The 22,920-nt window shown below is 46.0% G+C and overlaps 1 protein-coding gene across 1 annotated transcript; it reads left to right on the top strand.

The window, feature by feature from the left end:
* Positions 1–1,523: 1,523 nt before the first annotated feature.
* Ythdf1 (YTH N6-methyladenosine RNA binding protein F1) lies at positions 1,524–17,021 on the top strand. The gene is given in 5 exon segments (NM_001024756.1): positions 1,524–1,694; positions 2,061–2,085; positions 3,241–3,320; positions 10,114–11,634; positions 15,737–17,021. Coding segments are annotated over 5 exon segments (1,680 nt in total). The 5' UTR covers positions 1,524–1,667; the 3' UTR covers positions 15,764–17,021.
* Positions 17,022–22,920: the final 5,899 nt, after the last annotated feature.

The following is a 22,920-nucleotide window of genomic DNA, read 5'->3' as shown; positions in this document are numbered from 1 at the left end:
CTGGTTTCCTGGAAGACAAACTAGACACCCCAGAAAGTATGGAAGGACAGGGTATCCAGAAGGAGGTCTGTTGCAGGGAGGTTGTTCATTCCCAAGAGGGCATTCATAGAGAATGGGGGTTGTCACATTCGAGCAGCTATGATGTCTGCATGGACAGGTGTCCTCACTGCTGGGCTACATAGGGCCAGTTGTTGAGTGAGCCCAGCCCAGCCCAGCCCAGCACATGGTAAAGGCTCATTCCAGCCAGGTGTCACTTGCATACAGGGCTTATAGCCTCTGGGCCTCATTCTTCAGCCCTTCTAGCTGAAAACTTCAACCCGGCTTCCTCGGAGGACATCTAACATCTACAAAATGGCCCACAGATGTGTCCTTCAACCCAGTGATCCACCTGCAGGTGCCTCCCTCTGGTGTCCTCTTACTGACAATGTGTATCAGAAGCTAGGACATTTACTCCAACAAATCCAGGGACCAAACTCTCCCCAGAATGGATGTGTGGATGCATCTGGGTGTTGGTCCCTAGCAGTGTTCTTGCAGTCATATGATGGCTCACGATTTGCCTGTTATTCCAGTTCTAGGCAATCAGACACCTTTTCTGAACTTCACCCGCACCAGGCACATACATAGTGCACATATATACGTGCAAGGAAAACACTCATACATAAATGTATGTATTAAATTAAAAGGGCTAGAGAGATGGCTCAGGACATTAGAGCATTTGCTGCTCTTTCAGAGGATCTAGGTTAATTCTTAGCATCCACTTTGGGGTCCGAACCATCTATAACTCCAGTTCTGGGGCACCCTCCTCTGGCCTCCCTGAGCACCAGGCACACATGTGGTGCATAGACATACACGCAGGCAAAACACTCATACACATAAAATAAAATTAATCTTTTAAAGCTTATATTCAAAAGATTTGTTTTATTTTGTGTGTGTGTGTGGGGGGGGGGGGGTAGCGAGTTCCCTGAGCAAAGAGCTTGCCTGAAAGTGAATGACTAATGGAGTGAGTTCTTTGTTGGAGACTCTGAGGGACCAACTGAGCTCTCCCCACGTGGAACCCAAAGGGGGACGCCTAGCTTTCCTCAAAGTCCTCTTGTTTTTTACTCTGGGTGATGGAATCGGGTACAGAACCTAACGTGAACATTGGTCACACACTGGCACGCTCCGGTCAGGCCCAGATTGGATAGGTCAGCCCAGCAGCCACAAAACTCTGGGACAGGTGTAGCTTAGCTACAAACTCCCACCTTCTCCCCAATAGGCGCCGCCCCAGGAGCCGCACGTGACTCCCTGATCGCCCCGCCCCATCCGGTCTGGTCCCGCCCCTCCAGCGCGAGACTGAGTCCCAAGCGCGAAATCCTGGGCAAGGAGCGACGATGCGCAGGCGCGGTAGTGGCGACTCGACGGCGCTCCCGGCCTGCCCCGCGCGCTGACGTCGCGCAGCTTCGTCCCAGCCGCCGCGGCCGCCATTGGAGTCGGCGCCCCCTCAGCCTGTCCGCTACCTTCCGCTGTTTCCCGCTGTTCCGGCCTGCGTGCCTACAGCTGCCGCCGCGCCCGGCCGCGCCCGTGGAGTTGGTGGCGGGGCACGGGACCGCGCGCGGCGTGACAGGCCCGGCCTCGCGGGAGGCCCGAGCCGGCGGCGCCGGGGTCCCGCGCCGCGCTGTTCATGAAGCATGTCGGCCACCAGCGTGGACCCCCAGGTAGGGGCGTCTCGGGACCACGGTCACGAGACCAGGCCGTGGACAAGGCAAAACAGAGGTTGCGGTCTGGGTCGCGCTGGGGACCTGGAGACTGGGCTGGGGTTAGGGTGCGGGGTCCGGGCTGGAACAGGGAGGCCGGGTCAGGGCTTGGATCTCAGGGCCGAAGATCTGCATACCAGGCCGGGCTGGAGTTCTGGGGTCGGATGGCGGGGTCGCTTGGCTTGGCTGTGATCAAATTATGGGAGATCTGGAGGCCGGGCCGGGGTCGCAAAGCCCTCCGGGTAGCATTCTTCGCATAGTAACTTTGTGTTTCCTTTCCCGGGCTGGGTGGTGTCCACCCGCATATCCTGGCCTGCGGCGATGCAGAGAACAAAAGGACAAGATAATAAAGGTGAGGAGAGTTCCGGGAAGTCTTCCGGACTTTGGAGGAGAACGGGGCAGCGCCAGCCCGTGTGGACAAGAGAAAGTCCACCAAGCCGGCCTGGGATCCGAAACTTAGTTTTCTCCGTCAGCTTGGAGGAGATGAAAGTTTCCATTTCCGGGGTATTTGACAGATTGGAGGGGAACTAGAAAAAAAAAAAATAAAGGCGTACCCGGAGTAGTTCAGATAATATTTTGCAATTTCCTTAATGACTCTGCCAGAACAGTTACCTGGTGGGGAAAGAAGTGGTGATAAGACGGCCTTGCAGAGGTTAGCGGGGCTGAATGACTGACTGGTCCTCTGTTGCTAGGTAGTGGATGGCTCTGGAGGAGAGTCAGCCAGCTAGCTGTGGACCGGGAGGCCCTGCCCTCCACCCTTAGTTACAGTCATTGTAAGTTTGTTGTTATCGCCTGTGATAATTCTGGCTTGTAATAAACTTCCAAAACTCTTGTGAGAACTCGAGAGTGACACTAAATCTTTGAAAGACTGTTTTTAACCAGTGCGTGTTGTTGTTACTTGGGTGTAACCAAATATGGTTCATCGTGTTTTAAGGTTGGAAAAGGCCCAACACTTTATTTACCATTCCTTTCCTTTCCTTTACTGGCTGTGCACTGTAACAGTGGAAAGTAAGTGGAGAATCAGATGATAGTGAGCTTGGGTTACAGCCCTTTCCAACCGAGCATCCTTCCCTCAGATCTCTGTGCGTAACTGGGCTTTTAAAGCGTGTGTCCTGTTTGCCTGGAACAGGTAGATCTGAGACACTGTAGATTTCTGCATCAGCCCGGGGCCTAGGGGAAGCCCTGGGTTCAGTCCCCCCCTTCCGGGTGGGGGAGGAGCCATCACAGACTGGCTCAAAGTCTGGCTGTAAGTTTCTTGCCCTTTGTTTTGATTGCAACAAAATGACATCTGACCAAATTATGATTATATTTTTACTTAAAAGAAGGAATTTAGGAAAAGTTGTTCAATGCCATTCTAACTAGTCATGTAAGCATCAGCTCTCTATAGAGAGTGTACCCATTTTGAAAGAAGATCATATCTACCAGAAATTGATGAAAATAAGGTTTCCATGCTTAAAAGTATTTTTTTTAAAGTTTGGAGATAATGTCTTGCAACTTTTTGTTCTAGTACAAAATGGTTCTTTGCATCAGAAGGATGCAGTTCATGACAATGACTTTGAGCCCTACCTTTCTGGACAGTCCAATCCGGTGAGTTTATTTTATTAGTGTAATTTTTATTTAAAAATATGCTTGTAATAGGTTTACTATAATATGTCTACTTTTCCATCCCACACAGCAAAGAGACAGGCTGGGAAGTATTAGAACTGATAGGTGGTCTTGAAGATTTGCTTTGTGCAGGTCTTCCTTTGGGCCTGGGCCTGAGTGGTGAAGATGGTCTTCTCTCTGTAGGAGAGCATCCCCTGGAGGTTGGGTTCAGGCAGACTTAGCATTTGTGGGCTGGTGGTGGAGTGCTTATGATTTATAGGACTGTGTGGGTCCCGTAAGCTTTGCTTGTGCCATCTTTATGTTGTCTCTAGAGGGTTGGAGTTACGGTCTAGGAGAGTAGGTAAGCACTGGACAGTGCAGCAGACTCCTTTTCTGTGTTCTTCCTACATCAGGAGACTTGCCTTCCCTGATTCTTAGCTTCCTTTTGTATGAATAAAAATCCTAGGCTGGAGAGATAGCTCAGTGGTTAAGAACACTGACTGCTCTTCCAGAGGTCCTGAGTTCAAATCCCAGCAACCACATGGTGGTTCACAGCCATCTGTAATGAGATCTGATGCCCTCTTCTGGTGTGTCCAAAGACAGCTACAGTGGACTTATATACAATAAATAAATCTTAAAAAAAAAAAAAAATCCTGCTCTCAGGCCTGTTGGGAGATTGGCATTGGAAAGGGCATGTATAAAGCACAGAATGAGCACCTTATGATCAGGATTTCTTACCTTTGGCACCATGAAACTCCTTCTGTGTTCATGTGTATGTATATACAGGCACAGGTCTGTGTGGCTGACTAGGTGTGCGAATGGGGGGTGGTGGAATAGATATGCTGACCTGATGCTAGTATGCAGATGGGGGATGGAATGCATATACAGATGTGATGTTGAGGTCAGGAATAATCTTTTGTCACCTTCTGCCTTATTCAGTGATGCAGGGTCTCTTAAACCCAGAGCTTGCCAGTGTGGCTAAGTCTAAGTTATTTTGGGAATCTCCTGTCTTTACAAGTAGGCCACCACACTCACCTGGCATTTACATGGTTTGAGGGGATCCAAACTATTCCTAAAGCTTGAGTGGCTATCACTTTAAACTGAGCCATGTCCCCAGTTGATACTGTCATTTTTAAGTGTAGGGGTGTGTACATGCACAGGTGACCTCAGAGTCTTAAAAGAGGGTGTACGAGCCTCCAGAACTAGAGTTACAGGTGGTCGTGGCAACTGAGCTGCAGGTGCTCAGTCTCTGAGCCACCTCTCTAGCCCAGATAACTAAACATTGTTGTAGTGTATTCTTTTAACATTCCATGTGTATGTACAATGTATGTTGGTCAAAGCAGCCTCACATTACCCCAAGGTGCCCCTCCTGCCTTATGTCTCTTTCCTCTAACCTACTGGGACCATGGGCATTTTATGCCTAAGCATTACTTGACTGTCCCCTGCACTTAGGATCACCTATACACCACCTCTTGGCTTCCACCCACTAGATTTTCTGTGCAGCTCTCATGAAAATTGTCTGCAAGGTGTTTCCTGGTAACAAAATTGCCCTGTTTAAAAACCATAGGCATTCTGGGCATGGTGGTACACAGCTTTCATTCTATATTCAAGGGTAGAGACAGACGGCTCTCTGAATTCAAGGCCAGCCAGGATTTTATAGTAAGACCTATCTCAAAACAAACAGAAGCCATGTGCAATTTGAAATTTAGATTTAACTAGAGTCTCTGCTACTTTTAAATGCATGCTGCATATTTAGAGTCAAGCAGGCTTTGTCTGGTCATTGTACCAGAAGGAAATGGTTTACCTGCGTCTCTACTCCCCATCCCTGCCCCCTTTTTTGTTCATCTGCCTTTCTAGGTCATCTTAGAGCATTTTATAACTTTCTCCATCTTCCTTCCCACCACATTCAGCATATCAGAAGCCTAAAGAGTCTGAGGGAACATTAACCTATGGGGTTGCTTGGTTGGTTGCCCCTGAGTATCTGGGCAGTATAGGGTTATAGAACTGACTTGACTTTAGTCGTGGGCTATTGACCATGACAAGAACAAGAAGTTAAACATTCTTTTGAATATCATATTTCCTGGTTTTCTTTTTTGTTTGGTTTATCAAGACAGGGTTTCTCTGTGTAGCCCTGTCTGTCCTAGAACTCCATCTGTAGACTAGGCTGGGCCTCAAACTCCAGAAATCTGCCTACCTCTGCCTCCTGAGTGCTAGAATTAAAAGCCTTCACCATCACTACCTGGCTCCTGGTTTTCTTATAGCAATGGTATATAAGAAATATTAAAACAGGGAACTAGGGTTGCTTTACTATGTTTGAAATGTTTTTATAAAGTAGGGACTCGTAGAATACTTGAGGAGTTTCTTAAAAGTAGAATTAGTTTCCCCTTACTGTCAGTTGCATGTCCCTGAAGTCTTGGGGAAACTATGAAAAGAAATGTTCTTCAAGATAGCACCCTCAGTAAATAGCTTTGAAGTGTCACCTTCATGTCTGTTCGGGTATACTTTTTAGTAAAATACTTAACCAGAATATTGCTTAAGAATAAGTTTTCTAGAAATGCCCAACTTTGTTAGGAGGTAACAACACAGGAGGCTTTCAGGCTTTCCTGAGGACCAGCATGGTGGCATTTACCTGTTTGGAGAAGTGGCGCCTCTAGTCATTTAGCAGGTACTTGCTCTCTTTATATTGCTTGTTTTTCATATGGGGCCAAAATGCCATTCTGCCTACCTACTTTTCTATAGTACATCCTTATGGCCAAAGATTGTTTAAAATGCTGGATGGACCCTTGTCACTCATGCCACGTTGAAGTTTTGCCTCTGTGCTCTTTTGTGAGGAACTGCAGGCCTTGGGAGCTCTTAGCTTATCTTGAAAATTGAGCCGCCTCAGTCATGCAAGGTTTTTATCAGAGTTTATGTAGTTTTTTCGCCTGCAGCCAGAGTTAAATTAAATAATGCTGAGCCTTGTTAGGGCGTACGCAGCCTCTGTTGTTTGTGAATATCTGGGAGAAACTTGACACTTGGGTTACTGCCATGTCTAGGCAGTTCTGGTAGGCTTGAATTAGCGCATATGTGCCTGGCTATCCAGCCTGTGTCTGGCTTGGATTCTGTGGTTACATGTATGTGCTATAAATTTCCTTAAAAGACCCAGTGGTAGTACCCAGTAAGGAGGGATTTGCTACTACTACAGCTTCCAAGAGGGGATAGGGAAGGATGCAATGTGTCTTTACTTGCTCCTTAGCAAGTTGCTTAGACAGATGTAGAAATTCTTGTCAGAAGCTGCTGTCTCTGCATAGCAGCCAGATAAGGGGTTCGCACCACAGTCTCAGAAGGATCAGCCTTGAGGAAAGACCAGGAAAGTGACTGAGTGAGCGTGGTGTCAGGGTTCTCTAACATTGCCTTTGTCTATAGTTTCCTCCTGAAACAAGTGTGTACATGCTGACTGACAGCAGTCCCAGGAGTCTTAGACACTTGCTCACTTTTTTCCAGCCTTGCCCTCAGTGCTTCCTTACATACAGTGGATTTGATTTGATGAAGTGCATGTGTCTCAGCATGGTGCAGAGATGATCTGCAGGGCTGAGAAGAGACTGTCCTGCATCTTCTTCCAGTCTCAGTCACCCTATTATGGTCTCAGATTCTTTCCTTCTCAGAAAAAAAAGGGCAGAAGTGTTCTAGTCATTAAAATTCACCCCCTTGTCACTCAAGGTGACTTGGATTAATAATAAATAAAAGCCCTTAATTCTAGAACAGGTTTATGACTTGGTTATACTTTCTTGTTTTCAAATGACCCAGGGTAACAGCCGTGATTATTTAAATTCTCTTTGTGTTTTTGGAGTGTCTATTTTGTTTATCTAACTTTCTAGTTATCAGGATCAGGAAGAAGAGACCTAAGTGCTCCAAGTTGTCAGTGGTTTCTGACTTTGCCTGGAAGACGTGTTTGCCTTACTTGTGTGGTCTTGTACCCGGGCTTTGATTAGAAATCTTAAATATGGCACTACCCGGTCGTCTGATGAGCTATGGGAAGCTAAGTGTTGTACTTAGAGGTGTGGTCAGATGTGAAGAGCACCTTTTGAGTTTGGTTGCATAACTTAGTTTATTCAGCTGAGTCTCTGGTAAACCACTTCATACTGCAACTTCAACAATACTTTGGAGCTACCAAGCCAGAAGGGACTGTTTGCTTGGGACATTTACAAGTGAGTGTAAACTCTTATGCCTGGCCATACAGAGAGGCGGAGGACTTGGATATACTCTTTGTGCTTTACCAGCAACCCCAGTGTGTTTATTTCCAGGGCACACTTGAGCTAAGTTGTTAAACACCTCGATCAGGATAGGCACCATACACTACAAACTGATGGGAACCACTTCTTGTATATCATGGACTGGCAGTCAGTCTGGCTTACAAAGTTGTGGGAGCAGCTGTTAGAGGATTCTTCTGCATAAAATGGCCTGGTTGAGATAGCTTTACAAAGTAGCTTGAAATACGGAGACAATAGAAATTGGTCTCAGTGGAGTTGAGGTAAAAAACTGGAATGGGCCTAAAGCACAGTTTGACAGTGCTTTTGGGCCTCTCAGGTTGGAGAGAGTTAGGAGACATGTGGCTGCCGGTTCAGAGGCAAAAGGGGGCTGTAGCTAGGTGTTTGAACTACTTGTGGATGCCTGCAGCACTTTTCAGGAGACCTTAGTAAACAATGACCTTTTAATCTGGGATTTTACCTTCTCCATGGGGTTTAATTTTATCTTTTCTTATTCCATCTTCTATGCTACAACTCAGAGAAGCAGTGAGGTCTCGCCAAGGCTTTCTCTTGCAGGAGCTGCTGATGCCTCTCTTCTCTGGTGCCTCACTGCCTCTGTCCTACATGTGTTTCTGCATGTACATTTTTAGCTGAAGCATCATGCCCTGGTCTTGAGGTGTGATGATTTTTGCAGAGAAGGTTAGTTGGAATCTTTGTGTTAGAAACTGAAAGAAGGATTTGGGGCAGAGTGTTACAGAGTTGTTGTGCTTGAATCTCCATGTTCAGGTAGCATTTGGGCAGTACAGGCTGGAGAGTAATGGGGATACCTGTTGTGTGGTGTTTGTATAGCTGTTTGTGACCTGTTTGTTCTTCGGATGGTGATCTTTCAGGAGAGCTTTGAGAGCTGTTGGCATTGTGATGGATCTTACCTCATGATCCTAACTTGTGTTAGTCTCAGTTAAGGACTAGGTGTAAGTCAGAACAACCTGAGTATCTTTTCTGACTCCTTTTACTGCTGTTTGTTGGTTTGTGGCCAGTGGGTTAGAATGACAGGCCACCACTAGGTCTTCCCTTTCTGTCTGTCTTATGCATAAAGTGTTTTTGGAAGGACTGTGGCCTCAGTTTTGTATCCATGAAGGTATGCTTCCCTCACAGCAAAGCTTCTGCCCAGACCTCATTGATTCTTCTTCCCTGCTCAGGCTCCTTTGAAGAATGCTAGGAAGAGATACATAGCAGGAGGTTGCAATGGAGGAGCTACAATCATTGAAATCTTTTCAAGAGAGGATATACCAAGTTTTTCCATGTTTATAGAATATTTATGGGGTTGGGGATTTAGCTCAGTGGTAGAGCGCTTGCCTAGGAAGCGCAAGGCCCTGGGTTCGATCCCCAGCTCCGAAAAAAAAAAAGAACAACAAGAAATAGAATATTTATAGTGATCTGTTTGTGGATGCTAAAAGTTCTCGTTACAAGGAAGCAATTACTTCATGTTAAATGATAGTTCTGAAATGGTCTGGTGCCTAGTGGAGCTTTCTTATCTTCACTGGACATGTCCACCCCCAAGCATAGATTGACATGCTATAGGAAGGTCTCTTCACTTATGTCACTGATGCTTACCTTTCAGAGATTGAAAAGAAATATAGTAAGGTAATAGAAACTAGCCTGTTGGTAGAGGCAGAAACTGAAATTGAGCCCAGAGCACTGTGCCTGATTCTCACCAAAACCTTGGCTGAGTGTCTCTCCAAAGAGATAGTATTCTAGAGCTGCCAACTCCAAAGTTACACCTACGGGCTCGGAAACTCTTTAGAAGTAGAATAAGGCTACCAGGTCAAGATGGGTGAACCATTCCATCCTCCTCCCTCTTTGCCCTATAACCCACACTTTAAGCCCCTCTTAGAAGCTTCTGCTGTAGATGGTGTTGGGGCTCAGAAAGACTTTGCTAAGTGGGTCTTCTGGTATCAGATAGCAGGGTTCTTAAACTCCAGGGACTTGGACTGGTAGAGGCACAGCAAAGAAGCCTGTGTTTCACTCTGAGTGTCCATAAGTACACTCAGAAAACTATGAAATGTGAAGAACAGACCCTCAAAAAAACCCAGCTGGGTAGCTATCAGGAATATTGCGTAGGAGAGGGTCTTGAGGGTGACATGAATACCAGTGCCCAGGTGTGTTAATAAGTCAGTGAGCTGGAGCCTGTTGGTCATTGACTGTCAGAGCCATCTTACGGCTGTCCTCACTTTCCGCTGTGCTATCAGTGTTCATTATAAATATAATTATTTCAGGACTGGGCTGTACTCGAATGGTAAAGGCAGAAGGGTGGTTTTGCTAGGTCATTTCACCTGAGTTCAGGTCATTGCAAAGCAGGCTTTGTGCTTTGAGACAACAACCTGGTTTGCATTTATTACTAGTGATGTCTGTTTTGGCATTGGTGAGCATATCTGTCATTTAGGAAGACTTAATCATGTGCTATATTACATTAGGTTTGTTTCTGCTCTGTTTCTGCACCTGTGTGTGATGTGGTTGGCATGCTGAGCTGTCTGATAGTTGTCTAACTCATCACCTGTTTGTGTTCACAGAGTAACAGTTACCCCTCGATGAGTGATCCTTACCTGTCCAGCTACTACCCACCATCCATTGGATTTCCTTACTCCCTCAGCGAGGCACCATGGTCCACTGCAGGGGACCCTCCCATCCCGTATCTCACTACCTATGGACAACTTAGTAATGGAGACCATCACTTCATGCACGATGCTGTTTTTGGGCAACCTGGGGGTCTGGGGAACAACATTTACCAGCACAGGTTTAATTTTTTCCCTGAAAACCCTGCATTCTCAGCATGGGGGACAAGTGGTTCTCAGGGGCAGCAGACTCAGAGCTCAGCCTATGGGAGCAGTTACACTTACCCACCAAGCTCCCTTGGTGGCACAGTTGTTGATGGGCAGACAGGTTTTCACAGTGACACCCTCAACAAGGCCCCTGGGATGAACAGTCTGGAGCAGGGCATGGTTGGCCTGAAGATTGGAGATGTTACCACCTCTGCAGTTAAAACAGTGGGTTCAGTTGTCAACAGTGTGGCACTGACTGGTGTCCTTTCTGGCAATGGTGGGACAAATGTAAACATGCCAGTTTCAAAACCAACTTCATGGGCAGCCATTGCCAGCAAGCCTGCAAAACCACAGCCTAAGATGAAAACGAAGAGTGGGCCGATAGTAGGGGGTACGCTGCCTCCTCCACCTATAAAGCATAACATGGACATTGGTACTTGGGATAACAAGGGCCCTGCTCCGAAGGCCTCAGCCCCCCAGCAGACACCATCCCCCCAGGCTGCTCCACAGCCACAGCAGGTAGCTCAGCCTCTCCCTGTTCAGCCCCCACCTTTGGTCCAGCCACAGTATCAGAGCCCTCAGCAGCCACTTCAACCCCGCTGGGTGGCTCCTCGAAACAGAAATGCAGCATTTGGGCAGAGTGGAGGGGCCAACAGTGACAGTAACTCTGTTGGAAGTGCTCAGCCTACTTCTGCCCCAAGTGTAGAATCCCACCCTGTCCTGGAGAAACTGAAAGCTGCCCACAGCTATAACCCTAAAGAGTTCGACTGGAATCTTAAGAGTGGGCGGGTGTTCATCATCAAGAGCTATTCTGAGGACGACATCCACCGCTCCATCAAGTACTCCATCTGGTGTAGTACTGAACATGGCAACAAGCGCCTGGATGGCGCCTTCCGCTCCATGAGCAGCAAGGGGCCTGTTTATCTGCTCTTCAGTGTCAATGGGAGTGGACATTTCTGTGGGGTGGCAGAAATGAAGTCCCCTGTGGACTACGGCACCAGTGCTGGGGTCTGGTCTCAGGACAAGTGGAAGGGGAAGTTTGATGTGAAGTGGATTTTTGTCAAGGATGTGCCCAATAATCAACTGCGGCACATCAGACTGGAGAATAACGACAACAAGCCTGTCACAAACTCCCGTGACACGCAGGAGGTGCCCTTAGAAAAAGCAAAACAAGTGCTGAAGATTATTGCCTCCTATAAGCACACAACCTCCATCTTTGACGACTTTTCTCATTATGAGAAGCGCCAGGAGGAAGAGGAGGTAGTGCGCAAGGTGAGTTGTCCTTAGGCACCTGTTCCACAGGTCCCCATGCCAGGTGACCTGCATAGCAGGCTGGTGTGTGACGGCAGTCTGTTGATGGTCTAGTGACATGGTCCTGCTGGCCTTACTCAGGGCAGGTTGAGACAGTACAGGTGACATCTTTTAACTTAGCTATCACATCACTGGAATGAGTGTGTTTTGAGTAGATGTAGATGAAAATCTGTCACTTTCCTGTCATGAGATATGGTAATCTGGACCACTGTGTACATAAGAACAGAGTGAGAATGCAGAGAAGCTATTGTGTGTGGTGTCTGTCCATTCAAGCACACTTAGAAATCAGAGTTTGTGTGGCCCAGGGAGAATGTCCATATAGTAACATTGGCTGAACCATGATGTCCCACCTGCCCAAGGATTTATGCTGCTTGGGCACCCCCACATCACAGTTGTGAGCTCTGGATCTAACAGTCACCTCCTGTTGACCTTTAGAACTCGAAAGGCCTGCAGGTGGGGGAACTTAAACCTGCATCATTTAGAGAATGGTGTGTTGGGGTGGGGGTGATCGATGGTTCTATGGTTAGGTCCATTACCTAAGAGTATTCCTGAGATTGCCCTTTTCATGAATTGTCACTTAGCATTGGTGGGTGGTTGTTGGATTGGCTTCCAATCTTTTTGACTCCCGAGTTAGATAACTTACTTGTGTGATTAAGCGTTTTGAGGAAGAGGGTGTGGAAAAAGCAAGGTAGCAATGCTGTTGCTAGTACCATTAAGTTAATCTTATCACAGGTACTGATAAAACATTAAGAAAGAGACGGCATCTATTTCCAGTAACTGAAATTCTGTAGGTTTAGCTTTTTGGGTATGAATAACAGACAGGCATTCCTTAACAGTGGCATGTGTTCTTAGAAATAGTTGGGGTTGGGGATTTAGCTCAGTGGTAGAGCGCTTGCCTAGGAAGCACAAGGCCCTGGGTTCGGTCCCTAGCTCCGAAAAAAAGAACCAAAAAAAAAAAAAAAAAGAAAAGAAATAGTTATTTTGTTTTGCTAGCATCATATGTATAACGTACGCAAACCAAGGATGCCTAGAGAGCATTTATAGATCAAATCAGCTGGAACCACTGTGTTAGTACAGTGTTTACCTGCATTAGAACAAGGATAGTGAATGAAACCTGGATACATCTTTTATCTGGTAGTTAACTATTTGTGTGCACATGTGTTAATGCTCAGTTTTCTTTTAAATACTGCATTTTTAAAGAGTTTCATTAAAATTCACTGGGTGGGACTGGAGAGATGGTTCAGTGATTGAGTGTTGTCTGGTATTCCCAAGGACCTGGGTTCGATTCCCAGCACCCATTTGATAGCAGCTGTCTGTAACTCCTGTCTCAAGGGATCTGACAGCCTCTCTAGCCTCCAAGGGTACTGCACTTCTGTGACATACATAGGCCTATAGGTACAGGTAAAACACAAACATACAAATAAGTAACATAAAACAAAAATTTCTTTTTTCTTTTTCTTTCTTTCTTTGGTTTTCCAAGACATGGTTTCTCTGTGTAGCTATGGCTGTTGTGGAACTCACTTTATAGTCCAGGCTGGCCTCCAAGTTTTACTTTGATACCTTGTTTTTGTTTTAAAGATTTCTTTATTTTATGTATGTGAGTACACTGTCACTGTTGTCAGATACACCAGAAGAGGGCATCGGATCCTGTTAGACAGTTGTGAGCCGCCATGTGGTTGCTAGGAATGGAACTCAGGACCTCTGGATGATTAGTCAGTGCTCTTGCTCTTAACCTCTGAGTCATCTCTCCAGCCTGATACCTTGTTTTTGTTTTTGTTTTTGTTTTGTTTGTTTTGTTTTGTTTTTTGGAGCTGGGGACCGAACCCAGGGCCTTGGGCATGCTAGGCAAGCGCTCTACCACTGAGCTAAATCCCCAATCCCACCTTGTTTCTTTTAATGGTTTGGTTTGGTTTGGGTTTTGTTTTTTTTTGGTTTTGGTTTTTGTTTTTGTTTTTGTTTTTGGAGACGAGGTCTCCCTATATAGCTAAGGCTGGTCTTGAGCTCACAGAGATCCATGTACCTCTCTGCCTCCTGGGCTCTCGAATTAAAGGCATGCTCTTCTAGACTTGGTGTTTGGGGTTTTTTGTTTTGTTTTTGAGACAGGGTCTCAGATACCTTTTTACATTTAAATTTGTTTTTACTCATTACATTTACAGGTGTATTGTATGCTGGGGTATGTGGAAAGGACAGCCTGAGGTTGGCCACTCATTTTGTCATGGGTCTTAGGGGTTAAAGACAGGTTGTCAGGCTTGCCACACATGTAGCTTGCTGAGCCACCTTGCCATCCCTATATGGTTATTTTCTTTTGTTTAATCTATAAATAGGCCTTTTAAAACATTGACAGTTGAGTGTTTTGCAGTGTCTACTGGCTACTGACCCTAGTCTGACAAACCTTTGGGATGCATCACATACACCTGTCCCTTTAAGGATGATGTGTTCTGTGTACTTTATTTTTCAGCTGAACCAGCCCCCTCCCAAAAATTATGAATAATGTCTTCAAAGAGCAGGTGACAAGCTCTGTAGCTGTTGCTAGGGCTGAAGGCTGAAGGAGCCAAGTAGCAGCCATTGCACTCCAGGGAGACAGGCTTCTGCTTGAAAAGAGTTTTTCTCTTTAAACCTCAGGGTAGAGGTTATGAATTCTTACTAGTAATCCACCTTCTAATTGATCTGGGTGCTCTGCTACCCTTAAGATTAGAGCCACACGAGGGTTCAAGAAGCCTCACCTTGGACTTTGGATGGTAGTCAGCACTGTGTCTGGCATATGTTTAGTCCAGGTTAGCCCCAAAGGAAAGAACAGATGTTGGCTCAGATATACTAAATGTAGTTAGGTGCAGTAGCACGTGCCTATGATTCCAGTGCTTAAGAGGTGTGTGGGAGCAGAAGGAGTAGGAGTAGTTCAAGGCCACCCTTAGAAACACTGTCTCAAAACTCCAAAGCCCAAACTAAACAATTACAAACCACAGTCACTGTATAGGTACTCTACTGACAGCTTTCTCAGTTCACACCTAGGAGGGCCATGCTAGGGATGGAACATTTAACCTCTTGAGTGTAGTTTTTTATTTATACACTTTCTCCAATAGCATGACAGTGTGGTACATGTGAGAGAGTGGGGATGGGGGGGGGCAGGTAATCAGACAGACACACTAACACACATACACACACATGTGACTGCTGTACAGAGGGTCCTGAAAGGGTTAGGACAGAGAGAACATTGAGTGTTTGTGTGTGTGTGTGTGTGTGTGTGTGTGTGTGTGTGTGTGTGTGGTGGGGGAGGTTCATGTTCCTTGCATCAGAGACCTTTGTCATGGGCTGAATTTAGATGCATTGCAAGGGAAGACAGGGTGGCTGCTAGACCCACTGATCAGAAACCAGCTAGGTAGACATGAAGAGTGGGTGTAAGTTCCAGATTGGTATGACATCCATGCTGGGGATAGGGAGCTGTCTATGGATATAGGAAGTCAGCTCAGTTGAGGAGCTGTGCCCCTAACCTGGTCAGTACTGCTAGAAGCCACAGGAAACTTGAGCTGGTGGGAAGGGCTTAAACTAGATGGATATAGTTTGTCTTCTTGTTCTACTTAGCCCTGACTTGGAGCTTACTTAGAACTGCCTGTCAGATAGATTTTGGTGTTCTGAGTCATTGGTTTATTAAAGTGAGAGAAAATTTAGAAAAATTATTCATTTGTACTAGGCATGCTAGAGTGCCCTGAGCATGCCAGTCCTTCCCTTGGGTGTAGGTGCTTTCATGGTTCTGTTCTTCACTAGCATGATTGGCACGAGGGAGAGCTGGCTGGGTTGGGAGAAGGGGAGGCATGGGGTGAGTGGGTAGAGGACACATGGACATGTCTCTGTAACTTCTATGCAGAGGGTCTTGAGAAAGGACAGGACAGCGTGTGGTGGCCCCTGCCCTGATTTGAGGGACCAGGCTGCTTGGTAGTTCAGAACCAAGTCCAAGGGGACTGCCCAGACAAGCCCATAAGATGGCCTAAGGCCTCTCCTTTGTGGGCCTTCGCCTGCAAATCAAAGTGCCTGGCGAGCTTAGTAACCTCTTCTTTTCTTTCAACAGGAAAGGCAGAATCGAAACAAACAATAAGGACAAGCCGGTTTGTTTTTGGTTAATGGTTGACTTTGAAAACAGAGTTTTAAAGCTGTATGCTTGGTGCTGTCTCCGAGTCAGCTCCAGTGTCGTCCTCGTGCGGGGTTAATTGTTGCATCTTTATCTTTGTAGTTCATTTTTGCCAGATGGATCTGCATTCATTTGTATTTTTCTATGTATTATAATATTGTAGAACTCACTAATAAAGGAGTATTTTGTTTGTCAGCTTATCAGTCAGATTGACCTAATGCAAAATATAAATATTCTTCAAAACAAAACACCTAATACATCCCAAAGATATTTTTATTTTGGCAGAAATTATGTTCTTATTCTTATATCTAGTCATTTACTATCCCTATAGGATACTTCATATTTCTTGCCCTCTCCGGCTTTACAGCAAACAGCCCATTCAGCATGTGCTGTTGTCGTCTCCTCACAGTACTGAAGTGGCTTGCCATTTTACTATCTGTGGTATCCATCATTGCTGACCTGCCCTCTTGAGTTTCCTACTAGACAGGTAACTTTTAGTTTTAAGTGTGCCCACAGCTGTCTATGGACAAGCGTTCCATAGTTTAGTGCCCACACAGAGCGGTGCTCCAGTTCTCCTTGCCACCGTCTGCCACTGCATGAGGTTCGGGCTCTGTGGCAAGGAACTAGAAGGTGTTTTAAGTCTGGTTCAGCATTTCGACATTCTTAGTTGTTCGTAGATCATTTTTAGTTGTCCTCTTTCTTCTCTTGAGAATCCTGATGCTGTCTTAAGTTTTTATACCAGTAACGCTAAGCTTTAAATGTAGGATCTGATAGTACAGGCAGTGTGATGGATGCTGCTGCCGACTGTAAATTTCACTGTGTGTCTAATTTTTTTTCCTGTTGAATGGGTGAAAAAAGCAAAAAACAAAAAATCCTTTAGAAAACAAATTTGCTATCATGTTTTGTGGAATGAGGAGCCTCGGAGGAGCTCACCGCCACCTGGAGTTGGAGTTTAGCATGAAAGTGGTGCTCATGCCCGACGCCCTCGCATACTGAATCTGCACGCGCCCACTGTAGAGGATCCTTACTGTCTTAGAGAGCAGATACCTTCTGAAACTATTTACTCCAAAAGACCCTCTGAGTTAACATTTAAGCTGTATTATTTAGACTTGTATTTAGAACGTGTCACTTCCTCGAGCTGTTACTGCCTGTACGGAGTCACGGACAACATCGGATACCTGTCCTCTAGGAGAATACAAGCCTTAATAAACACCTGTTGAGCAAACTTGTGCATTCTTGTCTTCCTTGCTATATGTGCCTTGTTTCTCTTATAGCTGAAAATCTATGGGGTCCACTCTAAGCAGTGGAAGCCAAAGGCTGTAGTTTTGTTTACCCCTTGGTACTAAGAGGACAGAGAAACTTTGATAGCTCCATCTAGGATTGGGACTCAGTTCCCAATTATGTAAGAATCACTCAGTCCCCAATTATGTAAGAATTTGAAGCTAACAGGTGGATAAACTGTTTAACAGCCATACATCACCTTGTTTGCACACTTGCCTCTGGACTGGTACTCCTTGACCGTTCCCTTATATCTTTATTCTTACATTTTATAGTTGTAGATATCCAATGTACTCTCTCTAATAACTAATCTCACGTGTTAAAGACTGTAAAGATGCACACCAAGGCATGTGTGTGGAGGTTAGAGGACAATTTGTGGGCAAGCCCATTCGTTACTTGCTGGGTTCCAGGGATCTAACTCAGGCCATCAGTTTTGACAGCAAGCATCTTTACCCACTCAGCCATCTTGCTGATCCCTTATTGTTTTAATGTTTGTCTACAGCATCTTTCTTGCAAGGGAAAATTAAAAATGAAATACACAAATCCAAGCTACAATAGTTAGTTGCCCTTCTCCATTTTGAAAACCGTGTTGTACAGCCCAAACTGGTGTTGAACTCTCAGTCTTGACTGTTTCTACCTCCCAGGTTTGGGTAGGACGGCTTTTCCTCCATGTCAGTCTGTGTCTACATTTTGATGTGTGGGATTCAGATAAAGAGCCTAAGTGATCTCATGCTTTCCCCAAACACGGTCTATTTGGAAGAAAATGGTTGATGTGGAACACAGGAAAATTAGTCTCTGGCCTTAATTTACTCTATTGCAACTTCAAGACACCTCCTGTATTTTAAGGAGTAGCTTTCAAAGCTTTCGTCTTCTCACCTGTGTGTCTTGCTTGTCCTTGAGCTTCAAAGATGAGGAATTCCTGCTTTGATAGCAATTGGCTGCGAAGCACACAGAAGTTTAGACTAAACAGGACATGGGGTCAGTACCTGGGATGATGGGAAGGCTCAATTGAGCAGGATCAATGGTCACTACAGAGCCTGAGGTGGTGACATACCAGCTAATCATTGCTGATTGGTTTTGTGTCATGAATGGACAGTGCCCTTGCCTCCTAGTCCTCTTGCTTCTTTATCACCTTGTGTAGAGTCAGGAGATGTGGTAGACTACTAGGAAAGGGAACCTGAAGAAGGCCCAGACTGAAGCTAAGCTTCAGTAATTAATACCAGCACTTTTTTTTTTTTTTTTTTTTTTGCCTATAGACCAATGTCCTTACTATTACATTATTACATCCCCGGCCTGCGTTCCAAAAGCTAGACTTAACCTCTGAATGTCCCCAAAGCACACAAATCTTTAGGAAGGTGTTTTGGTTGAGGTCTATCTCAGCCTATGGTGTTGGCTTTCACACCTACTGCGCTGCACTGGATGAGCTGGAAAACACGTTTTGGACATACTTGAGTGCATTTCTGGACTTAGGACCCTTTGTTGGCCATCTCTTATTCTTGGTTTCTTGAGATCCAGAATTGGTGAGCTCTCCCTTAAACAGGAAAGAAAGGAATTAGTCGTCATACTGCTATGACTTCGCAGGTCACTAGATCTTGCCTGGTAAACTTGGATCTCTCTCTCTCTCTCTCTCTCTCTCTCTCTCTCTCTCTCTCTCTCTCTCTCTGTGTGTGTGTGTGTGTCTGTCTGTCTGTCTGTCTGTCTCTGTCTCTTTCTCCTGCTTTTAAGAAAATATTTAATGTATGAGTGCATATACATCCACAGACCAGAAGAGGGCATCAGATCCCATTTTAGATAGATAGTTGTGAGCCACCATGTGATTGCTGGGGATTAAACTCAGGACCTCTGAAGAGTAGCCCATGCTCTTAATCACTGAGTCATCTTAAGAGCCCCTGTTTTACCTGCAGGAATGATACGGATGTGGGAAAACAGCCCTAGATTCTGCAGCAATGTATTCAAGTAAATGGTGGGATTTACTCCTTCACGGTGTGGCCCCATGACTTACAGCTTTCTATAGCTAAAATATGTATGTATGTAAACCTTTAGAAAGGGCATTTGAAGAGTTACTTTTCATCACATTTTAAACATCATCCTGTGAGTGGCAGACAGGATACATTCATTTAAGGTAAATGAATTTCAAAGTTTTTCCAAAGCCACCAGGCTTCTTCCTTTCCCTATGGGTCTTCCTTTAGCTCATAACTGTCCACTAAAGACTATTACCAAGAAGAACCAGGGCAGGGTCATGGAGGAGGGGCCACACTAGCCTCCAACTTTTCACTCACGTGAAGTGTAACGACCTTAATCCCCTCCCAAGCTGTGGACTGTGGGGCTAGGAGCCTAAACTGGGATCACACATGAGTTTGTTTACCATGTCATACCTAGAACCTGAAGGAGCCAGACTTGCCAACTCACCAGGCTGCCCTTCTCCATGGGTGGAGTGTTGACTCCATACTTCCAGTGGCCATTCTAGAGAGCAGCTTGAGGTGAGCTGTTGCCCACTGGCCCCTCTTGCTTCCTATAGTGAGATCTCAGTGTTTGGGATTAGCCTTTTCCCTTCCCAAATGTCCAAGATGCTCTGAATCAAAGACTGACAAACAGCGCTCAGTCCTGGAGCGGGACTCTGATGCCAGGATGAGATGCTGATGCTGTGGATGAGATATGCCTCAAGCATACCCTGTCCTCCACAGCTCCAAGGCCTAGCTAGGGAAGGTTGATTCATGTGAGCTCTGCTGTGTGCTAAGGTATGTGGAAGGCTGTGGAGTGCAAAAGGCTGGGGACATAGTGCAAAGCTGGCCATCTGTGCCTGGACTTAAGGAAGAGTAGGGGCATGGGATATCACTGGGACTCTACAGTCTTCAAGGAGGCCACAGCACAGTGGGCCTTACGCATAGCCCTGAGATAAGTGAAGTCCCCATCTCTATTCAGTGGGGCAGGCATCATTAGGCTAGTCCTGTTGATCTTTTTTTTTTTTTTTTTTTTGGTTCTTTTGTTTTCGGAGCTGGGGACCGAACCCAGGGCCTTGCGCTTCCTAGGTAAGCGCTCTACCACTGAGCTAAATCCCCAGCCCCTAGTCCTGTTGATCTTATCCCTGTCCCAAATTGTCTCTTCCTCATCTCTCTAAGAGCCAGAGAGAGGCAGTCCAGCCTCCTAGGAGAGTTCATATACTCTGTACCTCTCTGGATTTGGAGTGATTAAAAAACACCTTTGAAGGTCTTTCCTGACCTTTTGGAAGACCACAGGGAAGAATTTGGAGACTGTCAAAGATCACCTGGGTTAGGAGCTACTTGGGCAGTATTGACCAAGGGTCTCCTGGTATGAAGAGAGCTCTCCTGATGTGGGGTTGGGCCATGTTCCATTCACCTCAGTTCTGTTCTTAGCTCTGCTGTCAGGTCCCTTTTTGTCATCTAGGTTAACCAGCTGTCAGTTACTGTAACAAAATGCCTGAGATAATTAACTTACAAAGAACAAAGATTTATTCAGCTCACAGTCAGAGGGGTTGCAGTCCATGATTGGGTGGGCCCCAGGCCTTTTAGCTTGTCACAGGGGTGTGGATGGCCAGAGCAAGCAGTAGAATTGCTCACCTCGTAACCTGGAGGTAAAAAGGAGAAATGGGAAAGACCCAAGGGCTCCACCTTGTCCTTCATGGACACATCTCCAAGTCCTTCCCACTTGGGTCCAGCTCCTAAAGATTCCTCACCGTGAAGACAAAGACTTTAGCATCTGGGAGGCATTTATCTGAAACATGGCACCTAAGCGAATACAGGCCTTCTGAATAACCTTTGGGTAGCCACAGTTCCTGTGCCACATCTTCTTTCTGCTCCTCTGAAGAGATAAAAATAGGACCAGACAGAAGGGGTGTTTAAAGGCCTTAGCCTGAAGTTTAGAGATGAAGAAGAAGAAGAAGAAGAAGAAGAAGAAGAAGAAGAAGAAGAAGAAGAAGAAGAAGAAGAAGAAGAAGAAGAAGTTGGTGATGGAGATGGTGATGATGAAGTTGATGATGCAGATGGTGATGATGACACCATGATGATAATGATGCTGGTGGTGGTTGTAGTGGTGGTGGTGATGGTGATGATAGCGAAGTCATGATGGTTGGCTAGCTAACAGTGATACCAATGGTTGAGACTAATGATAATGAAAGTGATGAAGGTGGTGTTGATAGTGTTGACCACAGTCACAATAACTTCACATTGACTCGCTGGACATGCCTGAACTTACACCCAACCACAGATGGAGAAACTGAGGCACAATGGGGTGAAGAAATCCTGACTCCATGAGTGTGGAAACGTATCTTTTTTTTTTTTTTTTTTTGGTTCTTTTTTTCGGAGCTGGGGACCGAACCCAGGGCCTTGCGCTTCCTAGGCAAGCGCTCTATCACTGAGCTAAATCCCCAACCCCGTATCTTTTTTTTTTTTAAGATTTATTTATTTTATGTATGTATGTACACTGTAGCTGTCTTCAGACACACCAGCAGAGGCCATCAGATCCCATTACAGATGGTTGTGAGCCACCATGTGGTTGCTGGGAATTGAACTCAGGACCTCTGGAAGAGCAGGCAGTGCTCTTAACCGCTGAGCCATCTCTCCAGCCTGGAAACGTATCTTTAGATCTTGTGCTCTGCGGCTGAGTGAATCAGCTTTCTGCTGTCATTAGGATGCCCTGCTTTTTATGCCTCAGTTGTAGCAGGTGGAATTCAGGGCACTTGATCCAAGAGTTCCTGTCTCCTGCAGACTTGCCTACATCTTGGTGGCACTCACGGCCTGGTACTTAGAAGAGACTCAGGAATGCCTGAGTGAATGAAAGAACAGAGAGCAGAAGATCAGGGTCTTATCCTGTGTGCCTCTCTTGTGCTGAGTGCCTCTAGATGAGGATACCTGTCTCCCCTGCCATTGTTCATAATGATTAACTTCTGGCTGTCTAGGCAATGTCCAAGGTCACTCTGGGGCCTGGTTCTCCACGGCATCATTCACCATCCCTGTCCAGATGTAAAATCCTGAAGCATCTCTGAGTATTGGCACCTGGAGAGGATCTAGACACACACACACACACACACACACACACACACACACACACACACACAGAGAGAGAGAGAGAGAGAGAGAGAGAGACAGACAGACAGACAGAAAGACAGACAGACAGACAGACAGACAGACAGACATAGGTGTGTGCTGGGGTGCTTCAAACAAGGGTTTGTGCCACTTCACTGTACTTCAGACTTCCTGAGCTTGGTCCATGTACTTTGTGCATATTCCCCTTCTATTTCAGCAAAGATGGTGCTCCCTGGGGAGTATTGTCTCTGTGACATGTGGACCAGGTACATCCTGGTCTTTTTTTGGGCAACCTTCCATGTGGGCTCACACTGTATTTAAAGTTGGGCTTTATTGTGAGTAGTTGAAGAACGTTGATTCAGGCTCTCTGGCTATCTGAACATACACTGAGAATAGCGCTGGAGCCCCTGGTGTGAAACCATAGTGGTGTGGCCCAGGGAATGAACAGGCTAGAGTGTCCAGCCCTGCATGTGCTAGGGTGCTTCTGCCTCTGCTCATGGTTGGTGGTAGTTTGGGTGACAACTCAGGCAAGAGAAGGACTACATAGGTCCCACAGACATCTCCGGGATACCCTGACAAGACCTGTTTAAAGTGACTGAGAACCAAGAGTAGGACCTAGCTCCTGGGAGAGCTCTGTCACACATCAGAGTACACTGTTCCTGTCCTGTTGAAAAGACCTATCTCCCCCATCAGTAGACATGGCATCTGCATGGGCTTCTAGGTCGTGTCTGGCTCCCATCCCCAGCACAGATGGTAACCCTTATCTTCCTGAAAAACAGCTTTCTAGATGGTGGACATACACTG

Source organism: Rattus norvegicus, chromosome 3 (genome assembly GCF_021556685.1).
Source record: "Rattus norvegicus strain SHRSP/BbbUtx chromosome 3, alternate assembly SHRSP_T2T, whole genome shotgun sequence".
Taxonomy (NCBI): domain Eukaryota; kingdom Metazoa; phylum Chordata; class Mammalia; order Rodentia; family Muridae; genus Rattus; species Rattus norvegicus.
Note: the sequence above shows the minus strand (reverse complement) of the source record. Positions and strands in the feature narration are given on the sequence as shown.